This window comes from Prinia subflava, chromosome 12, assembly GCF_021018805.1.
Source record: "Prinia subflava isolate CZ2003 ecotype Zambia chromosome 12, Cam_Psub_1.2, whole genome shotgun sequence".
Classification (NCBI taxonomy): Eukaryota; Metazoa; Chordata; class Aves; order Passeriformes; family Cisticolidae; genus Prinia; species Prinia subflava.
In genome coordinates, this window is record NC_086258.1 from 20,484,485 (window position 1) to 20,507,422 (window position 22,938).

At 39.7% G+C, this 22,938-nt stretch overlaps 1 protein-coding gene across 4 annotated transcripts in view; it reads right to left on the reverse strand.

The window, feature by feature from the left end:
* Window positions 1-216: 216 nt before the first annotated feature.
* Window positions 217-22,938, reverse strand: part of SPAG9 (sperm associated antigen 9) — a 65,178-nt gene continuing 42,456 nt past the window's right edge. For 2 of the 4 annotated variants that reach the window (XM_063408983.1, XM_063408985.1), the window contains 18 exons: window positions 21,150-21,206; window positions 20,118-20,291; window positions 19,316-19,445; window positions 18,977-19,069; window positions 18,526-18,693; window positions 17,682-17,853; window positions 16,372-16,599; window positions 14,927-15,122; window positions 14,391-14,513; window positions 13,755-13,835; window positions 13,219-13,286; window positions 11,298-11,446; window positions 10,083-10,254; window positions 8,994-9,107; window positions 7,250-7,288; window positions 6,211-6,387; window positions 5,684-5,821; window positions 217-3,886 (listed from right to left, as the gene is read on the reverse strand). In XM_063408983.1, the coding sequence (XP_063265053.1) occupies window positions 3,771-3,886; window positions 5,684-5,821; window positions 6,211-6,387; window positions 7,250-7,288; window positions 8,994-9,107; window positions 10,083-10,254; window positions 11,298-11,446; window positions 13,219-13,286; window positions 13,755-13,835; window positions 14,391-14,513; window positions 14,927-15,122; window positions 16,372-16,599; window positions 17,682-17,853; window positions 18,526-18,693; window positions 18,977-19,069; window positions 19,316-19,445; window positions 20,118-20,291; window positions 21,150-21,206 (2,395 nt within the window). In that variant the 3' untranslated portion in view covers window positions 217-3,770. The remainder of the gene's footprint in view (window positions 3,887-5,683; window positions 5,822-6,210; window positions 6,388-7,249; window positions 7,289-8,993; window positions 9,108-10,082; window positions 10,255-11,297; window positions 11,447-13,218; window positions 13,287-13,754; window positions 13,836-14,390; window positions 14,514-14,926; window positions 15,123-16,371; window positions 16,600-17,681; window positions 17,854-18,525; window positions 18,694-18,976; window positions 19,070-19,315; window positions 19,446-20,117; window positions 20,292-21,149; window positions 21,207-22,938) is intronic. The other 2 variants (XM_063408984.1, XM_063408986.1) reach the window with 1 other exon arrangement.

A 22,938-nucleotide genomic window follows, 5' to 3' on the forward strand; every position in this document is an offset into this window, starting at 1 on the left:
TTGATCTGAGCTGCATTGAGCAGATCTCCTCCAGATCTGTATCTTAAGAGAGGCACAGATATCACAGCTTTTCTTCACAGCTTTTGTCTGGGCCCACTGTGAGAGAGCAGGATAACGCCAGTCCTGGACTGACTCAAACACATCCTTGTGTCTTCTGACAGCACCAGAACTCTGCAAAATGAACATGAGATTAACAAAGAACACACTCACCCAATGCATGTTTCATATACATATTTATATATATTTCATGTACAAAGTTACATTCTGAACCTCATGGATTCAATAATAGAAATAAATACTGAAATAACTACACTGCTATATGAGCTCTTCTGCTCACAGAAAAGAAGCCTCAAGTTTTAACAGACAGCAAGTTTAACGCTGTAGAATCCATCTCAGATTACAGAGGCAAGTAAAATTCAGCATAAGTGTCCAACAGACAAAACTGTCAAAAATTACAGACCATAAAATGTTTAAAATATATGTTTAAAAGATTGAGAAATGTGCATCAACAAAATTAATAAAGGAAACTTAATCTTGTTAGAGGGTGGGAGAGACATTTAGTGTATAGAAAAATGCTTTGAGGTGCAATATAGGTTGTTACAATATGGCATAACCCTGTTAGAAAAGAACATTTAATTTCCCTAAAGAAGAACTGTATTTGAGTTTACCGTGCCTCGTTTTACAGAGCAGGCCTTCACAAGGCCTGCCTCAACAGGGCCATTTACAGAGTGCTAAATCAGGTTTAATCCTTTGGTAATTTTTATAATACTCACATGGAAATAAATATTCAGTTACACAGCATTTTTTAAGGACACACGTTCTTTAGAACAGTTAGTATAATAAAACAGATTTAACATTTGTTTGTTACTAAGGCAGCCTATGATAAAGTGTCTACGCTCTGTCACCTCGATCCTATCCAGCACAGGAAAACCTTCCCAAGGAATGGATGATGCAGCCTCACCCTCACCATGCAAACATCCCTACCCAGGCAAGTCATGTGCTGCATATTTTGTGCTCCAAATGTTTCCAAACTATTAACAAGCTGTAGCTATCAAAAGATTAGCTCCTATTTATATGATGCTTTAATCATGAGTGTAATGCATAAACGCATTCTTGAGACGGAGTTGAGCGTGTGTTGTCATCCCAGTGCCTGGAGTTTGCATGCTTTATTCACCTTTCCAAGTGACCTTAAGGGGAGTTTATACAGCCCAGCACACTGTGATGGCAACAGGAACCCAGTTAATCTACTGTACCTTAGGACAGGGGATAAAGTTTTTAAATGAGAAATACAGAGAAGTGCACATGCCTTTATCTACACCCATAGTGCTACACAGTTCAGCTACTGTCTGCTTTAAACCCCTTCGACTTTTGGACAGAAGCAATCAATCATTCTCTGAAAAATTTGCAAGGGCTGGCCCACTGGGGTGACTAAAATGGCACTGTGGGCCAGCTCCATTTGGCAAAAGACCAGGTACACACTTGCCAGGTTGCACAGCTCCAGCTGGAGCAGTAACGCCACTCAGAGAAAACAGCTCATCTCTAACAACAAATTAAATCCTACACAGAACCAAGGAACAGAATTGTGCGCTTTTTTTTGCTGAGAACATGAAAATGTGACAATTACCAGTGAGTAAAAAAAAAACTTTGGAGACTGTTTTCCAAAGAGAAAAAAAAATAATTCAAGAAAATGGCAGGAAAAGCAATGAAACTGCACCACTCACAGTGAAGATTCAGCACAACAGTAAAAGTTTAGACAGCATTTTTCTTAAGACATCCAAACCCATTAGTTAATTCAGATGTGCTTCATGTTCAGCATACATGCCTATAAGTTTAAAATAGGTCTTAGAGTATTGACTCAGGTTATTTCTGTATAATTGGTATTTGTATAATTTTTAATAAGCTTCCAGACTTTATATTTAAGCCAAAGAGAGACATTCAAGATGAATATGGAAAGCAAATTATGAACAACATGCTCTCATTGCTTTTGGCATTCTGAAGAGAAAAATACTAGCAAGGTATTAAACATCTTTAATAAGGATTTTTACTACATAGTTCATGTCCTAAATACATATTTACGAGTGGAACAGCTGTGTACAAAATATGTCGCTTAAAAAGTATTTGTACATATAAATCTAACCAATAGACCTGAATGGAGATTTTCTGGTTTATCAGCTATGATATGCATTTGAAAAAGCTGCCTAAATATATATTTACACAATAGACCTTAGCTAAATGTGTTCATTTAAAAAATTAAGAAAATATATAAACACATGTTTGCCTGATAGACCAGAACTGTCCTATTACATAAAAATGTTTAGGCAGTTTTAAAAAAGTGTTTCTATATTTACTCCTCTGAAACTGTTCAGTTCTCTCACATAATCAAGTTACTAAATTGCTCTGCTAATCTGAACAGCTCCAGCTGTTTGGGGGTAAATGCTGGATGTTTATTAAAACCCCTCAAAACTTTTACTTTCCAGAGACTAAATTAAAGAGCAAATCTGAATTTTTAAACCTTCTGAAGTCCAGAAATCATGAAGTGTTTAACCTAAGTCTGATACTAAAGCAGAAATTTCAATGTAAAAGGAAGACAGTCATAAACTCACATTTATGATTAAAAAAAACGATGGTGAGTAGACAGAATGTCAGCCTAATATTAGTCTCCTGACTTTCAGTAATTTTCTCTGTCTTTGTGTTACCTGATAATATTGTTGCTACATTATTTATTTTTTTTACTAAATCAGGGTGTGGAGCTACAAAAAAATACATTTTGTACCTAATTATCTGGAACTACCCTTCCTTTACAATCTCACTTGAGCAGAATTTTTTCCTGTACACTCTCAGTCTTTTCTCATGCTCTGATTGAGGTCTCCAACCTTCACACACATAGTGCCTTATGAGTTTGACCAGCTAGGCAGAGAAAATCATTCTAAATGCTTAGGACATAAGGAGTTAAGACAAGAAAAGAACAAAACATATCCCCCGTTTGAGAATTTTACAGTTATTTTCCAATTTATATCGATCTAAGGATACCCTTTGCAAACAGAGTTGTTCCATGTCAGGGAGATGGAAAAACATTATGCTCAAAAATTGCTCATTACCGAGAGCAGCAGTTCTCAAACTTGAAGGTTCAGTAGTGAAAATACAATTTTATTTAAATATTTTCATTTTAATTCCTATACAGCCTCCTCTTTCTCCCCACAAATTCTGAAGAATGTAACAAATTAAACTGTGTAGACTATATGAGCAAGATTTTCCAAGTTTGAAAACAAAAGCTGAAATATACAATTTGCTTTAGCCCTCACCGAGTATTTGAATGAGTCTTAATAATCCATCTTTTAATTTGTCAATCTTTTTCATACTCTGGGAATAACTTTGCTGTTTCACCCAATGCATTATACAGTGAAATGAAGCTCAGTTGGAACAAAGCTGAACTCAAGTGAGACTACCAAAGAAGTGAACACATGAGATTGCTGTGGTACAGTAAAACTGTCTCAGCTGCTCACTGTGGTGTGCACACCAGCTGGAGAAACATCTGATTTCCTCACACTGTTCCATTTAACATGGGTGCAGTAAAACAGCACAAGCTAATTCCTGTATAGCTAAAGGTATGACAGATTTGCAATATAAAGTTAAACAGCAAAGAAATGCTTCAACATCATGTAGTGAAACAGGTTCACAAAATAAAAAAAACATGCAGAAGCTTTTTTTTTTTCTTTTTTCCCCTCCCTCCCCCCCTGTCATTTTAAGGTCTCCAACTGCATCCTACAGCCTCACTCACTGCCACACATGACTTGCCACACTATCAAGTGACTCCTCTCAGCTTTGGCTACAGAAGGTTCAAGTGGTAGAGCTTCTCCCAGAAGTTCAGATTCTCCTCCTTCATCACCTGGGAAAAAATGTTGTTTGAGGCAGTCAATAACCAGAACAAGCATCAACACCACATGCAGCAAGACAAGAAAAACACTAAAAAGACAGTGTTGCCATATGCTGATATAAAAACATATTAAGATCTGTGAATGTAAACAGAGTGTGTTGCATAATTATTTCAGAGCCCAGCGTTCTGCTGGCCATATTCTTTAGCTCTAGCCCAAAAAATAATGGTACTTTTGTAAATATCCATATTGTACTTTTTTTGATTGCTTATAACTCTTTAATGTAGAGAGGCCTAATCTGCAAACTACCAGGCAGACACAGAGATGGTTTTGCCACTAAAAAGTGTTCAAGGGCAAACCCAAACATAAATAACCTGTAATTGAACACATGGGAGACATCATTTGTGTCTATGGTCAAACTTTCCCACTCCTTCCTCCTGTTCCAGTTATTCCAGCTTGTCACAACTCTGCCCACAGTGGCAAAGACAGTCTTGAGCATATTCTCCATTACTGCTCTTCAAAGAGAAGAGCAGTTTTGTAGCTGCACCTGAACCCTGGGTGACAGTAGCTGACTGGGACCAAAGGTGACACTGAACTGCACAGGGACAGCCAGGACCATCAGTCCAGGAGGTCACTTTAACCAGAGGAAACAGGAACTGACCTGCAACTTCAGGAAGGTGCCAAATCAAGTTTGGGCTGGTGTTCTGGTTAGACTTCTTTGGAGGGCTGAGGGAGCTAAACACAGAGCAGCCCCGAATTGCTCTTGCCCAGTTTTCTGGGCTCCTGTGGCACAGGCTGGGCTCAGGCAGCCCTGGCACTCAGCTCATGGCTTTGCCATCGTGCCACAGGGACAGCAGAACGGGCATTTGCAGTGTGGCTGTTCCAGCTGCCCTGGAGTGACTGCAGCACCTCAGCCCTCCCTGCACTGTGGCACAGAACTGCCTCCAGCCCTGCCTCCCACAGAAACCCAACACAGCCACCCCAGGATCCTGCTTGTCATTGATTGGTGGCATGACAGGACTTGGGATGGCCTTCCTGGGATCTCCTTTGTAATGGTTTGTGTGGGTTGTTCTGCTGTTTGGTTGTATTTGAAAGACTATAGACAGATTTAGGCAAAAGGTCAAAAGTAGATCTAAGAGTTGTGACACCTTTTTATGCACTTTTTGTCGAGGTCTCAAGCTGCAGATTATAAGCACAGAATCACAACATTTCTCACTATTTCCTCAAAGAGTTAAATTAAAAAAGAGAATACATGTTTACACAAGAACTCTTTTGTGGGCTACATCATGCAAAAGTGCTATCCAAGAAAGGCAGTGATCAAATACGATGGGCATGCAGAGATAAGTAATCTACTTCATTCCTTCCTACTCAAAAATGAGTAAATTTTACACTGAGCATTCTTCACTTAACACGACTTGTTTTCACTCAGTCTGCATATTTAAGTAACCAAGGACATGTTTTCCAGCAGTTTGAGACAGAAGATTAACCTGCCAAAGAAAGACTGAAAGCCTAAACAGGCAGGTGGTACATGACTCCAAGGCAGAGTTTCAAATAAACATTCTCATACAGTGATCCCAAAGGTCATGGGTTACTGGGAGGAGGAGGAGAAGCTGAAGGTGTGTGTCAGAATAAAAATACTTCTACCCCTGCAGTGGTAAAGACTGTATATATGGTATATATATGTATATATATGGTAAAGACTGTATATACTGACCACACAAATGCACTCATTGCAATTACAGCAGCAGTTATTATGGGGTTAATACCCTTTCAGTATGAAGTATGACTCATTTAAAGCTCAGATTTCTTACCCATTCTGAAGTCAATGTATCCTTCTCCACCGCTTATCACCAACATTGATTTTAAGGGACACTGGTTCAAGGACTCTTGGGCTTGTTTATCAGCTGTTAGATCTGTTCCACCACTACTCTGAGGGCAAACAACCTGACCTGGGTGAAAAACAGAACATTTTTTATGCCTTATCTCAGAGTAAAACCTTCTGTGCTTGGTCATCAGATGGCAATGCCTAAATCACCTGAGTGCCTTCTAACAGGTGAGTTTTCACTTAGCACAGCACCTTTTTCACAGAAGGAAGCAAAGTCCTTGCTTGTGATCAAGCCCGCTCCCTCCCATTAAACAGGGCTGTACTTAGCAATCAGACAAGTGTTGTAATTAAAATCCAATACATTGTTTCTGAAAGTATCAATTCATACTCTAGCAGTCTTTGTCTAAACACTGTGTTTAACTAAGTGAATGAAGGAAAAAACAACAGAACAAACAACCGAACATACAACCCGAACAAATGAAAACCCTTTTGAAGATGGTAACAAATCCTCACCTGGAACTGCAACAAAGAATTTCACAGCATCCCGGTGGCCGTGGAAGCAGAGCTGTGCGTGTGCCATGGAACAGTAGGGGATGAATGTCCCTGGGGTTACTTTGTCACTGTGCTCATCTCCATACACACGGATCACACTCCCCGGACGGTTTCCAGAGCCTGCTGCTGATTTATTGGCTGTAAAAGAAGAGGAGTTGTTTTCTACTTCAAAACACAAATTGCTGAAGTGGTTATTTGTTAAGAAACCTTATGGGTACCATCTAAAAGCTAAAGCCAACTTAGATAAAAATGAAACAGGAGGGCAGCAATGCCAATTCAAGATAGAGCTGGAAAGAAAAAGATTGCATGCTTCGTTATTTTAAGTACATCAGAAAATGGAGCAGGATTCTTATTAGTCTAGCATAAACACCAAATTTCAATATCCTACTTTTGGGAAAAAATGATTTGTGACAGGACTGTATCTTTCATAGAAAATAAGTACCTCTAATGTGTTACAGTATGAGCAAATTCCACATACTTAAACATGTAATTACAGTTTCATTCAAACTAATCAAAATGTATGCCCTTGCCAGCAAAAATTCTCTAGAAACAGCCACCTGTGGGCATGAAAGAGCTACACTATTATCATTCTACATCTAGATTTTACTGAGAAGTTTTAAAATACATTAAACCAAAGAAGTACTCATGCTAGACATACAAGCCATCTCCATTCCAAAGACTATCAAAGTAGTGAAAGAAACGGTGATTGGTAACAAGACAGCAAATGATGTGGATTAATGACAAAGTTATAAGATGTGGTATCACATTGGCTGGAAGAAAAACAGTCTGTATGAGAGTTCAGCTGCAACACAGATGATAATGCTAAACTGCTGAGCAGATTGGTGGCCATTTAGCAAACATAAAACTGCTGCAATGCAGTAACTGCAAGTGGAAAAACATTTAGGAACATACAAAGGGTAAATCTATAAGGAGTGGGAAACAGCCTCAGAGTGGCTATTAGAAGCCTGAAAAGAGGTTTTGGTTCAGGATCTGCACTTACCCCGCAGCCCCAGTAAACGTCCCTGGTGGAGGATTACAGCTAGTGAGAAAGGAGGAAAGGGGAAATGGATAGGTACGACAGTAGAGGAGAAGGATTAATGAGAACCCACCACTCATATTTTGGTTTTTGATAAGGTAGAGCTTAAAATTTTGGCTCCTAAAGAAACCAATAGATATTTAATTACAGAAGATTCAATCAAAAGTCACAAAGAACAGCAACTTATTATAGAAGTTTCAGTACAAAATAGACCACAAAAACACTGTCACATATTTTAAAGTTTATTACTGATTAGCAATGTTTCCCCTTTCTCTCTTTTCTTGGCAGGAGGCTCCACAGTAATACAAAATTACTGATTTCAAGTACCCTTTTGGAACATCATCTACCACCCTGCTACTGAGACCCAGGGGAGTGAGAGATGCCACTGCTCATGCAAGGATGTGACTGCTTTTAAAAACCATTCCTATTTCTCACCAGGGTTCTCAGCCCCACTATCAGGCTACCCCCAAAAGGCTGTTCTGGCCCACAACCAACCAACAGAACTGAAATCAAACTGAACAGCTTTAATAGGGATTTCTTCATGTCCACTCCTGGTTTAAAACAAACTCCTCTGGAAATAGTAAATTAAGCTTAATGCAAATTAAGAGCTATAATTTTTGAAAGCATGATTTAAAGTGTCTCAAAATCCATGACAGGAAGTCTGTCCTTCCTTAGTACATTCATGCAAGGCAAAAAAAGACAATTACTGAATGGATGGACAATGCAATGGAACAATATGAGAAACAATGCATGTGTTTGCTGTTCAACAAAGAAGATACAACATGAAGAGTTTTCACTATTAAATCACCCTGAAACTTCACCTTCAGACTGCACTATTTTCTGGGTAACAACAGTACAATTAGGACTATCAGAGGTCTGCATTTTATTTTCTGAAACTTCTGTCCACCTGTTATAACATTAGTCTCAGGCACAGGTGTTGAGGGTTTTTTTTATTGTTTAAATGAATCAATTTACACTGAAATTCTTCCCAATGACTCTTCCCAAGCTTTACCTATTTAAGATCTGGTTTGCCCTTGAGCTGTTCCTTTCTCCTCAGATTCAAATGTCCTCAATTAGTTTCAGCCTATGACAAGAGTCTGTGGTCTTTTATTAAGCAAAAACGGAGATTTACATGATTGGAATTTGATCTGGATGTTAGTGCCCTGTTTGCAGAATGTGTTTACAGCTCCTGTAACTCTGAATGTGTCCTTTAAAGCAGTCTGTGCTACTTCTGTTCCAGCCCTTTATACCCACTTTGGGATGAAGTCTCAAGAACTAACATTCAAATTGTATTAGTAACAACACCAATGTGCCCAAATCAAAAATCTACTTTGTGAATATATGGCAATCAAAAATAACATTAATTTGAAACCTAATGATGTTCCATGTAAGCAATAAAGTTCTATCAGTGCTGCTAGTGCTCAGAACACCTCTAAGGCTTTGAAGTGTCCCTTTGACTCAGGCCAACTCTGCTCAAATGGCACTACAGGAGATCCTGGAGATGTGTTCTTTTCTCAGAGTAGTTGTAACCACATACACAGATTTAGGTGCTAAACATCACACAGGCCTGATCTGTTACAAACCTTAAGGAATCAGACCTGGCAGTGAAGTTTTCTGTCCATTAGCAAGCATCTGAATGGTGTTTAATACTCTTTTTATTCATGCCTACAGCATATTGCACAGTGCTATTCATTGATATTTTACTTACTTTCTGTTAATGGAATGGAGATGATGACACCATTTCCTGTTCCTACCCATAAACGATTACAAGACACCATAAGTGCTGTGATTCTCACAAATGAGAATCCCAGTTTACCAGTACCTAAAAACAAAAGATGCTTTTCATCAAAAATTATGAGCAAGAATAACTTTAGTTCTACAACACAGAATCTTAAATCCAACTCCCAGATCAAAAAGACAAGTAATTCCCTCCCACTTCTGAAAGAAACAAAGTAGAGTAGCACATTTAAGTTGTAAAGATAACCTAGAAGGCTACAACACTGTAAATTAAATTGAGAACCTATACTGCAAGAATCTAACATTAGCTATGAGAAAGCAAAAAAGTACAAGAGCTCCTTAATACTGCACAGTAAAATCTTTTGGGGCTTACCAGCTTTTAAAACAAACAAAAGGTGAGTTTAGAGATAAGATAATGGTTTCTCATCCATTAAAATTAATTTCTCATTTGTTAGCATGATGAGGGGAGCAGAAGGCTGACCAGCCATGTGCAATGCACAGCAGTGACTTGTGAAGGATTTCCCAGAGCCTAATTACCTGTATTTGTTGTGTATTGTAGGCGGTCAAACTGCTCTTACACAGACATTAATGAAAAAAATTCAGAAAGTTTACTAGGTTCAACAGCAATAAAAATGTGCTATTTTGAGGGGTTTTTTTTGAAAAAAGAGGCAATTTTTCCAGACAGGTAATAGATTCTTCCCATTTTTAGCTATTAAAAAATGTATCAGTGTAGAAAAAGAGAAAGATTGTAGTGTCTCTGTGGTGCCTGCCCAACTCAACCCCCATTTTCCTCATTAGTTCTGAGTTTTTAAGGACACTTTACACAGCAGGTAAGGTCAATAGACTGTAACAAATTGACTCTAACAAATGACCCACCTCCTCCACCACACTTCACAGTCTGACTTAGGCTTCCACTTCCAGATTCAAGTGCTCACAAACTGATTTTAACTTGCCTTTCCACCCACCCTTACCCCAAATCTGCAGGGAGAGCTGCCTGACCCCCAGCAGGAAAAGGGAGCTGCAGACAGCAAGGGCACAGCAGCTTTTCCTGGGCACTTACCGAGCATCTTGCTGACGTAGGGCTCAATGTCCACGTCCTGCAGGTGCTGGTAGGTGTGCGCGTGGTACAGGCGCAGCGTGGAGTCCAGGCGGATGGACACCCACACCCCGTCCCCCACCCACGCCAGCTGCCTCACTTGGCTCTCCCTCCTTGGGTGGGCATCAAAGGACTTCTACAAAACATCGGGGTTCAAATCAGAAGGTAAAACAAAGGGAAGGGTAAGAAAGGTTCCTCTTGTTACTCACACAAACTGGTAATTTTAAATCAAGCACAGCCCTCTGATTTGCAAGATCACAGACAGAGTTTAGCTCAGTTACAAACAGCATGTGATGCTCTAAAATTGCTGATTCCTTTCCACGAGTGTGATCTCAAAGCTGTAATTTCCTACTCTGTCCTCATTTACACATCTCATCCCAGCCTGCTCCAGCTTCTGTCTCCTTTGAACCTGGAGCCTTTATGGTCTGAGATCTTGCTGCCACAACACAAGGTACATGTGCCCAAAAAGTCTCTTGCTTGCTTGTTCCATCATGACTGACTCTCATAAACAACCTCACCTGTACAAAATATACACTATCCACCAGCAAAACAATCCATTTCATTTTTATATGAACTTCATTCCAGTTTTCCCATATATATTTAGTCTTTCTCACAAAACCAAGTAATTATTGGGTGATTAATATTTTCAGAAGAGCTGAGCAGTCACCCTCAAAGGCCTGGCCCATGGCTCAGGCCAATTATCAGGAGCTGAAGCACTTACACTGCTCAAGGCTTGCAGAAACCTTAACCACTTTCTGCTCTTGAGATGACAGACTAAACATTGCAGATAAAACACCAGCTCCCACACTTTGCATAAACTATTCTCTAACTGGAAGGAGAGTACATTCCAAATTAACACAAACCTCTGCATCTGGGTGGAGAACAAAAGAAAGCACACAGAATAAGGTGGGAGCTGGCCTTACAAGCACTGCACAAGGACACTTTCCAGTTTCTGGCCAGCTAGAAGTGCAGAACTAAATGTCCCAAAAACTGGTTTCAATAAGTGAGAACTGTCTCATCATAGCTTTAAGTCTTCCAAAACAACTATTTCATAAAACAAATTTGCTAGGTAGCCTGTTTCCATTCTGATGAAACCAGGTGTTTCTGGAGTTACTCTGGAGTCTGAGCTGCAGCATTAAAACACAACATTTGATTATTTTAATCACCATTGGAACTTACCTCTATTTTCATGGCCTTTGGTTGAACCACATAGATTTTGTTCCTGTAGCCACACCAGACCTTGTCATGTACCACTGTCATGCACCGGATCGAGTGGTGCGGCCGGCCCAGGTCCAAGAGGTGATAGTTTGTCAAATCCCACTGACCATCTGCAAAAACAGGAGGAAAACAAAAAGTAAAACTCATAGGAACCTGTGTTTAGTTTAAGGAAAATTTAGAAGTACAAGCAGCTATCTTAAAAGTCTAAATTTTTTTAAGCTTTCTAATAATCTGGGTAAGTCAGTACAAGTTTATGGCTAGGCTCCTTGTTAAAAAAACAGCAACTAACATCCCAAATGTTACCTTTTTTAAAAAATAAAGTTGTACAATGATTCAGGTTAAAAATCCAGCACAACATTTTTAAATGATCAGATTACCCAGTGCTACAGGCTCTGCTTGACTAGGTCCAGTACCTGGGAAAACAAAAAGCTTTCCAAAGAGCACCAGGCCGCTGCTGCTTGGCTGTGCTGGAACCCTGGAAGATGAGAGTCTTGGGCTTTCTGTGCTGGCAGGCACTGACCCTCAAGCAAACACTGCATTTGACCTGAGGCCATGGAAAAAGCTTCCAAAACTGAGTGACAGCACTGGGATTGTGGATGTATGGTTTGAATAGAAGTGTGTCATATCACAGGGTGCAAAACTTAGAATTTAAGGTTTTAGCATATAGTAAGATACATAAAGTAAGATGAAGGGTTTAGGGTGTAGGCTAAGTTCTTCTTTCACCTTCCTCTTCATGGGTTTGGGTGATGTGTTGTATTTGGGTGAAAAAGTCCACATTGCAGACCACGGGTGTTTGGTTATTGGGTTAAAAGAAAAAATAGTACAGGTGTCATCTTGTTATTGGATAATTTATGCCTAAAGGACCTTGGAAGGAGTTAGAGACTGAGCCATTATCTACCTTGTTAGCTAGAGCTCACAACTCGTGAGACTGTGCTATAGATAAGAATTAATAAACACTGAGTCTGAACTTGAAACTGTGACTCCCAAGTATTAATCCTGGCTCTAACAGAAGAAAAGATAAGAAACCTACATGGCTGAACACTGAAGTGTTGGCCAGTGCAGATATTTTTAAAATATGCTGCAAGATCTTTAAAAAGGCACCCGAAATCTACTAAAAGCACACTAAATTTGGTCATTCAACACCAAGTAAAATTCTTCTGTAGACTGAACTAAGGCCACAGTTCTTCAATGACATTCACTAGAGAGGCTTAGGTATTGCAAGCCACTGCAGTGGGTTTTCAAAAAATTAACAACAAAACAAAACCACTATAAACAACTTCATCCCACATGCATCTTTCCAGTATTTGCATTAGTGTTGTGCAACCTTTTAAATTCTTTTAAATGCTGAGCACAAGGATTTAAGCCTGACAAGGGAAAGATGAAATGAATAAGGTGGAAAAACAAGCTAATAGGTAAGTTCCAGTTGTTCATAATAAGACCTTTCCTTCTAGGTCCTATTTCTGGAGGCTGAAGAATGGAGCTGGTTCAGAAGCAGTTTGGGCAGAAATTCTGAAGGGATGCTTACAAAATTCTCATTAAAGGACCTGCCCAGAGACAACTTTTAACACTAACAAAACAGAAGACATGACAATAATGAAAAAGCATGAGAGATGATCAAAGTGGACTTTCAGATGGCTTTTCCCTATTTAGTTCAGATCGCTTCCATCCTCCATTACAAAGTAAGAAAATAATCCATGAATGCACCACAACAGTGCACAAACAGTACTTGAATCTGCAACTGAAAGAACAAGAAATATTTCTCATGACAACCCAAAAAAAGGTCATTGGGGAATACATTATCAAAACATTACTTGTAAATGGCACATTTCTTTCCTGACTACTGTTAAAAATCCCTGATTTCCAGATGCAGCAGAACCCTTACCCACTCCCCGGTGAAAGATGGCGAGTGTCCCATCTGCCAGTGCAACCAGGACTATTCCTTTGACATGTCTGGGGAGAAAGGAGGCACAATAACACACTCAGTTAAACTGCTCTATTCAGAAGGCAGGTTTAAAGCTAGATATAAATATTTGATATTTCAGCCTATTTTTTACAGTCACATTAGCCCCAGTGTTTTGATTTCTACAATATAGCTCCAGAGAAGGGGTGTAACAAGGGGTCAAAATCCAGTTCAGAGAGCCTGAAATATCTGGCTACAATGCCTGAAGAAAAGAGCAAAGATAGCAGCCTATAACTGTTTTGCATAGACAGCTCATCCTTGGGGCTATATATTTCTACAGGTACAAGATCCCTTTCATTTTCCTTATTCCCCAGAAGTTTTCCACTGTCCCTCAAAGAGCATGCAGGCAGTTATGGCAACTGGCATTCCCAATATCTGAGGAGGAAATATAAAACTACTTTGGAAAGCATTTTAACAGAAATTCATTATGATTTACATGACATTCTTTTAGGACTTACACAATACTGAGAATAGAATCTTTAAGTTTAATGGCATGAACACATTTCCTCCACTGGGCCACTGACGAATGAACATACAGGCTGCAAAGACAAATCAGGAGCGATTAAAAGCATTACCAGACAAAAGCAACACAAGCAAAACCCTTATAAACTAAGGGTTTAGTTTATAAACTGAAATCCATAATCAAAGGGAAAACAAATTTTCCACTGGAAACTATGTATTCACTGAAAGGAAGAACTACCACAAAGCAGAATGGCTTTTTTAGAGGTGTAAAGCATTACAACCTCCCTTGCAGATCCATCCGCAGTAAAAATTACAATACATTTTTCTAGCATACTAAAATATCGAAAATTATGGAATTAACAGACCATACCAATTTCTTTAACTACAGAAAAACCGCAGAACTTCTGTGCAGATGAAGCATTATCTAACAGAAAAGGGCTTGCTAATTACCTACAATACCTCCTTTGAATTCTATAATGCCTAAAAATGCAGCAAAGCATTCAAGGCTTTGGCTCTCTTGAGATCATCCTGTGCTTAATTTTGACTTAAGATGGTTATCAGGCCTATAGGCACAAGAAGCAAGCTTAAAGTAATTATTATAAATAAATGTAGCAAGATTAGCACTTCCTTACCATCCATTCTGTGCTCCAAGCCACATGGTTGGTAAAAGGCTACTCATTTTCTGTGCTTCTTCTCTCACTAGATCTTGCTCATTTGGCAGAACTGCAACATCCTTATATAACTCTGACTCAGTACTAGGAAAAAACAGCAGTTAAAATACATTTAATGGACTGCACAGATTAGTCAAGCTATAACTCAGGTCTTCACTACTCAGAGTTCATACACTGGCTTTTGAAGTATGTGAAGTGTTTAAAAACACAGGAAAGTACCATACAGATGAAAACCTCAGTAACAATGAATTTCTTCAAGTGGACATTTACTTTTACAACGAAAACTAGGTTCCATTCAAGCCTGGCAGTATTATTATCTCTGGGGAATGGCTGAAGATAGTCACAAAGCAGTCTTGTACCAACACTACTCATATAAACCTTAAAACGCTTAAAAAGAGAAAAAAAACATAGTCATTTTGTCCCTATGCTATATTCCTACAAACATATTTCTTTTTTTTAAATATATTTTAAAAGGTATGAGGACTGAGACTAGGTACTTAGGCTGGTACACTGGAGATGCCTCTGTTGTATGCTGCACTCCCAAGGGATCTGTGAAGACATGCTCTGTGTAGACTCCAGTTTGTGCAATATCAGCTGTGTCTTCTCCTGTCCCTGCATTGACTTCTGTTGCTTCTGTTGCCTCTTCTGCTGTTGGAATGTTCTCATCTACTGAATTATTTTCAGTTGCAGTATCTATGAAACAAACAAATTTGAAAAACTTTTTAACAACTGCAATAGAATTTGCTATTGTTTAAAAGAGCCAGAACTTGATACTTAAAACTGAAGTGAATAGCTGCTATAGCCAGACAGTTACAATTTCCACAAGAGAATCAAAAACATCACATCAGAAATGCCCAAATTTTAGCAGGTCGCACTGTATAAACAAATGTCAAATGCACTTTAAGTATCAACCCAGTGACTGATGGCTCAGATTGGCCATTAAATGATTAACTAGGACAGCAGTGAACAAGGCCAACCACCACATATCCATTGATAATCATATCAGCATACAGCTCTGCAAGGCATATGACAAAAACCAGTATGACTGTTTATAAATAATCAGTTTTACTTGAATCTCTGGTAAGACTTGACAAAATCCAAGGCATTTATTTTAGTCACTCTTTGGCAAGATCTGCATTTCACATATTACATTGAAACCTCTCTCTAGAGCAGGCACAAGAACTCTCTCAAAAGTACCTGTAAGAAACAGCTGCCAATTCCCATTTCATGTCACCTCCACCACGTTCTCAGCTACAATTTACACATTTACAGAGAGTTCATGTTATCACAGCTTACATGCTGTTAAAGTCAGGAGTTTCACCACTTATTTCCAGCTGCATCTCAAGGTGTTTGGTCAGCCTGGCACAGCTGCAGTATTGCTCACACGCGGTACTGCTCACACGCGGTACTGCTCACACGCGGTCGTGCTCACACGCGGTACTGCTCACACGCGGTACTGCTCACACGCGGTACTGCTCACACGCGGTACTGCTCACACGCGGTACTGCTCACACGCGGTACTGCTCACACGCGGTACTGCTCACACACGCGGTACTGCTCACACACGCGGTACTGCTCACACGCGCAGTACTGCTCACACGCGCAGTAGTGCTCACACACGGTTATTGCTCACACACGGTTATTGCTCACACGCGGTACTGCTCACACGCGGTACTGCTCACACGCGGTACTGCTCACACGCGGTACTGCTCACACGCGGTACTGCTCACACGCGGTACTGCTCACACGCGGTACTGCTCACACGCGGTACTGCTCACACGCGGTAGTGCTCACACGCGGTAGTGCTCACACGCGGTACTGCTCACACGCGGTACTGCTCACACGCAGTACTGCTCACACGCAGTACTGCTCACACGCAGTATTGCTCACACGCGGTAGTGCTCACACGCGGTAGTGCTCACACGCGGTAGTGCTCACACACCTGACTGTTTCTCTGCCACAGGTGAGGCCCCGTTGGTGTCCTGGGCTCCAGGAGCCCCTGTGAGACCCTCAGCAGTGCAGCCCACCACGGTGATGCCCCCCAGCAGGCTGTCAGTCTCAGCAGAGCTGTTGCTGGTCATGCTGCCACACAGGGAGGATTTGTCCACTTGGCTGGAATCTGCTTCCTGGGAGCCTTCTTCTCCTGCAGGGTAGTCTGTTTCCCTTGCTCCTGAAAGAGATTAAACTCAGAATAACACAATATCCTGCACTGGAAGGGACTCACAAAGATCCAGTCCAACTCCTGGCCCTGCACAGACACCCAGCAACCCCACCCTTTGTCTCAGAGCATTGACCAAACACTCCTGGAGCTCTGGCAGCCTTGGTGCCATCACCACTGCCCTGGGGAGCCCTTGCAGTGCCCCATCACTTCGTGGAGAAAGATCTTTTCCTGGTATCCAGCCTAAAACTCCCCTGATACAACTTCAGGCCATTCCCTTGGGCCCTGTCACTGGGTGTTTTCCACAGGGATACAGCTGAATCACTTCTCTATCTAATAACTAAGCTTCACACTGAATGAGCTTGCCAGCAACTGAGATTTAACATGCAGACACCCCCTACCCACAAGATCATTTTAACATGATCAGCAAAGGTGGAAGATGCTGCCACAAAGCTCACAAAACAAAAGCAAGATGGAGTTATGCTGCACTACAGTGTAATTCACTGTATTTTAATCTGCAGTTTTCCAAATGGCTTATTTCTATTTTAATTATATCATCCTCTACAATTAGATTTCATAACAATGCATGTATGCAAGGGCACTTATCTATATCTTTAAGAATTTAGGTGCAATAGATCCTTTGCTCTGGAAGAAAAACCATTTTTCTCATGTTCGATCCTCTTATAGTTTCAAGACTTAAAATACACTCAAATGTAACCAGGATTCCCTCTGCAGGGAGCTCCAAGACTTGCTGCTTATCTTCAAGAGGCTGAAGAGGTCAAAAAAGCAACCAACATATTATTCTTTTTGTGATGTTCACAATTCCACACAGTTTATAGTACATTAAACAAAATAGTTCCCCCTGGCTGCTGAATCTCTCTGACTTTCAGTTAATTTTGACCAACAGCCAACCAAAGAGTGAAACAGTAGAGTAGAAATGAGATAGTTTAATGTACAACCAAACACTTTCTTACTGCTGTGCTACAGTAACTTTCTATCACACTAAGTAACAAACCTGTGAGTTTTCATTGCCTAAGATAAACTGAATAAGAAACAGTTAAAAAAGCAGGAGCTGAACCAGCCCAAGTGTTTACCTGGTACACTGGCAATACAAAGCACGTGAGAATTGCAAACAATGAAACTGTCCAGAATATTCCCTGGCTGATTTGCATCAATAATGATAACTTTTGTAGCAGAATGTGTGCTAGTACAGATCCAAACTAGACTGGATAATTCTTCTTGATGTTTCAGTTCCTTCTGCTGATCCTGAGGGAGAACAAAGGCAGAAATGAACAACAGAAAGGAGGACAAGAATGGAATTATTACCTTTGATCTTTTATGGTCTTACACTTTCACCTACAGAAATATACATAAATATGTAGGAATTTAAATATCTTCAATGCCATTGTAAAACTACATGTAGTTACTTGTTCTCTACGTATCTGAAGTATAAAGCTCCCTCATATTTCACACTTCTATTAAAAATATATAAAATATTATAATTACACTGCATAATTATACAGTTAGACCAGTATAAAATAAAAACATTACTGACATGACAACTGCCATGCTCAGTATCACCACAGGTTAATGGGATATCCCAAAGCACTTCAAAATATAGACTTTGTTTTTCTGCCCTTAATATGAATTCCATTCATGGCAGTTAGAATATAAAAGGTTATGTCACAAATGGTTTTTAAATGAGGCAGCACTGGTATAAGCAGTACATAATTTTGATATAAAATTGATTTGCTCTTGAGATTTGCCAGCAAGGGAAGAATCAAAGTATTTAATAGTTGGATTCAATAACCCAAACATCTTGGGCTAATGACTAGCCAAGGAAAATTTGTTGCCAATGAATCTGATTAGAAAATACTTTATTACTCTACAGTTACACAGTGAAGATGTATAACTATATAATTTATTAAATGACCTTACCTTGAGCTCCTGGTCTAGTTTATCTAAGCTATTCTGGGATCCTGTTTGCTGCTTGTTGCCATCTGCATCCACAGCAGCTACATCATTGTAGAATACACTGGCACCAACCACAGACCCTCCATCTCGTGTCTTCCCTCCTGACAGGTTCACCCCTACAGCACACCACAGCTTGGGAGAAAAAGAAATGTTTCACTTGAATCTCAAACAAAAAAAAGAGAAATAAGCATTGTTACATATGCTAAGTGATTTCAACATTATTATATAGCTGAAGTCCATTTTAAGTTATTAATTACAATTAAAGTAATGCACATTTTACTGAGACATAAATTATTTTTTACTATGTTTTAAAAAGAAACAACTTAATTTGAAAAAGAATGCAATTGAGTCCAAAACAAAAATATTCAAGCTATAGTTTGCCCAAGTCTCTCTATCATCACTGGAAATATCCTACTTTCATAGAGGTATCCTTCTCATCCAAAGGCCTCAGGTAAACAGGTACAGGCAAGTTCTTCATCTTATTTTCACCCTGTCCACCATTTGCCACCTAGGTAAAAAACAAACAGGAAAAGTTTTCCCTTTAACAGAGGTTTACAGTCTTTGGAATCAGATGCTCAGAATTTATTAAACACAATTAAGAGTTCTGCATTATTGTTTTCTTTAGAAAGATTCTTTACTGCTAAGTTCAACAAAAAAGAAGCTGGAATCACTCAAACACAACCTGTGAAAATCATACCCTATTCAAACGTGACAAAACAGGAAGCTGTTACCATTCCACTTGAAAACATCCTACCTGTTTGTACTTCTGAGGTAGACTCCAGCCAAAAGCCTGCACTCTGCCATCCTCTTTCTGCACATGGGCTTTCACCTGGCGGTACTGCTCCCTCTTCTGCTCCCGGCGTGAGGCCAAACTGGCTTCAGTCCTGGGCAAGAAGCACCATTGAGGAACCTCTTACTTATGCTCTTTAGAATCTCTTGTGCAATGGGAATTGCTCTTAAGCTCAACAAGCAAGATCAATGTGGAAGCACTGGGTTACCAAGGATATCCCTAGTTTTTTTCACCTATCAGAACACCAAATTTCCTGTGGGCTATTTTTAAGTGATTGGTGAAAAACAGGCAAAACCAGAAAGTCTGTTGCCAGCACCCTTAAAAGAAATGAACTTGGGTTGTGTACCTCTAGTAGGAGCTTTAGAAGTTGTAACTCACAAGGATATATTGCCAAAACTAAGCACAGGAGAAAAGAGTAATTACAGATTCTTGTTAGCCTGACTCTTAAGTGAACCTAAAGTACCTGTACAGTAATTGTCCAGCTACAACATTTGCATATAAAAGTGTACCAAGTGTTGCCTCCTGTGCCTAAACACACTTTTTTGAAAGACAGTGGTATTTATCAAGTAGAACACTTCAGCCAGGTGCTCTAAGTATTTACCCACTGCTGCACATTTCACTCTGCACCATCTTGAGTCCTTATGAATCAACACTCACTTCAGGAGAACATGATACTTCACTTACGAGCATGCTAGTAATCTCAGAGGACTGAAAGAGTGAACACTTGATAGAGCACATCTACTAGTACAAAACCAAAATGTCTTACTCTTCACTGAGGAATTCAAAGGCTTTAGATTTGTCACTGGGTAATTGAGATAAGGTGCTGCTTCTTTTCTTGACTGATGGAGTAATGTGCGAGGTTGGAGCATTGTATTTAACATTGACAGGAGGTTCTGGTTTCTTTGCTGTATTGCTGGATGAACTGAAGAGCCTACTAAAACTAGAAGAGGAGAAAAAGACAAGAGTCAAGATTTGTCAGATACAGATCCAAATTTGACTATGCAGGCAAAACACAGCATATGCCAGCCTGCTCAAGACAGTTAAAGTAAGAAACTGGAGCCCAACATAGCAGCAGCCACCACACACTCAGCAACACTCAAAGCACAAAGACTCATGTCTGTAAGAAAACTTCTTAAAGGATTATTATCCCATTTATCAAATTTAACGGGAACTTCATCTTGAATTAACATCTACAGGGAACCAACAAAATTAGGATGGGAACAACACACCTGGAAGACAGTTCTATGAAGGACATTAGTTCATGCACAGAGAATTTTAAAAACTCTGCTATTTTCTATGCAACAAGAGAAAACAGTTATCAGCAAATCACAACATCAAAAGGATTATTTGACAAATATCTTGGGAAAAACACTGGTTTAGATTTAAAGAGCTTGAAGTCAGCAAGGAGAATGTAACAATCAGTAAGCTGTACTTCACAAAGGGAAAAGAAGCTGAAATAAATGCAATCCACACGTGCTATTCAGGTTTCTACTTTTCATCATAAAAATGAATCCAGAAAAAATGTTCAGAACAAGAATCCTGGTGCATATGCAGCTACAAAAGAACTCCAGCACTTGGCATTTAACTTCACGAAGTGCACAGCCACTCACTACATGCTACAGCTTACAATACATTTTGTCTTCCAGACCAGTCTTACCCAGTTGACATGCTGGGCAACAAGAGGAGAAGGGTTAAGATATCTTCATCTACCAAAAAATAATTAGCTAACATACACAAATGTGCCCACTAATTGGTTAGGGTCTTTATTTCTGCCAGTGAGTTGTGTTTCTATACTTACAATTGCCAAATGCTTGATCTTTTCTTCTCTTGCATGGCTGGATTTTCTCTGGATGCTCTACAAGAAATGAATTCCAAGTTTATTGAGTCAGTAAAAACTAAAAAAGGAAAAGGAATGGAACAGTGTGTAATTCTTATTTTTTAAAAAAGGGTAATATCTTGAAAACAACAAAGCCTGTTTTTTCACACTGCTACTTCTTTACTGATCAGAGGACAATATTGAAATTCCCACTAGAGGAAATAAAGTTACATAATAAACTTCATCCACATTTCTTTGCATCCCAAACAAACTGGCAACTTTTCAGACTGAAGAGACAAGTCTACATAACACTTTGTAACAAAAAAAGCTCAAAGAAAGCAGCAAACCATTTTAAATTATTCTGCCCCCTATTTAATATTTTAACCATTGCTTTTTTTTAAAAGCCAATATATTAATCTTCAATACATCAGTAAATAATTGATAAAGTGAGTGTTCCCATGGCCATAGATAAGAGACAGGAGAGGATTGCTACTGAAGAACAAGCCATGGCTGTTGGGAATGTGCATTTTTCCTCCCAAAGGGTCACAGGCACGAGGACAATGGGAACAATTACATGTCACTGCTGTCCCTGGCCAGCAGGCAGCACCACAGCTTCTGGTACTTGTGGTCAGGGACAAAGATGAGCTGGGCCGAGAGCCAAAACACTTAGAACAGAGATCCAGAACACTTAGGTTTTTAAACCATACCTTCCAAACAACTGAATATTCAGGATGCAAATGAGACCAAATGAGCATCTTTATTGCTAATATTTAACACACCTTACACAACTTTGAACCGTTTCATCCTGAACAACCCAAATCCTTCCAAAGACATTATGCTCACTCTGAAGACTACACTATCCCTGTTCTCACATCACAAGATATGTGTACACACAGAGTAATTTTACTGCCCACCAGATTAATGTTATTTACAATTATCAACTTCTGTAACTGTTCCAAAATAAGCATCCCTTGAAAAAAAAGTGTGTATTTCACATCATATGAAGTAACACATCTTCTCTGAGGTCTCACCAAGAACCATTCTGACAAACTGTACGCCCACTACTTAAAACAATGTTCTTTATGGGCATGAGGAAAACAAGCAGAAGGCAATGACCCCGCTGACCAGATCACTCAGCAGCTAAAAATCCCAAGGAGCTCTGTCAAGGATTCTTGAAGAGCCCTCTGTAATAAATACAGTATATTAATTTGTGGGTTTTTTGTGTATGTAGAATGTAAATATTTTCTGTAAAATAAAAATGCAAGCAGGTTGGACACGAAACCAATTAATCTCAGGACAAGCAATACCCAGGGGTCGCTATTCAGGAAAGGACAATGCCTTGCTGGGAATCAGGAGCCCACTATTGACACCAGAATGAAAGACAAATCAAGATCAAAATCAGTCCTGCAGGGGCAACAGAACCTGAAAACGCCAGCCATCACTGAGATACAATCACAGGGACGCCTCTCCATTCAGAACTTCATCTCCCATTCATACAATGGAGGAAAGAAATTAACACTCATCCTTTCATGGGGAAACCCCATTCAGCAGCACGGAAGACAGATAAATTCAAAAAAACCACCCCGAAAACAAAGAACTGTGGGGAAATCCTCTGCCATGGGCCAGATAACCTGTATAAAACAAGGACCTTGAAAAAGCCCAATTCATGAACAAGGGTTTACAGTGCAATAGAAGCTGTAACTGGTTCACACAGTGTCGATCCTGGGCATCGCCATGTGCTTCCGATTGCTGGTTTTGCCTAAATTTCTAT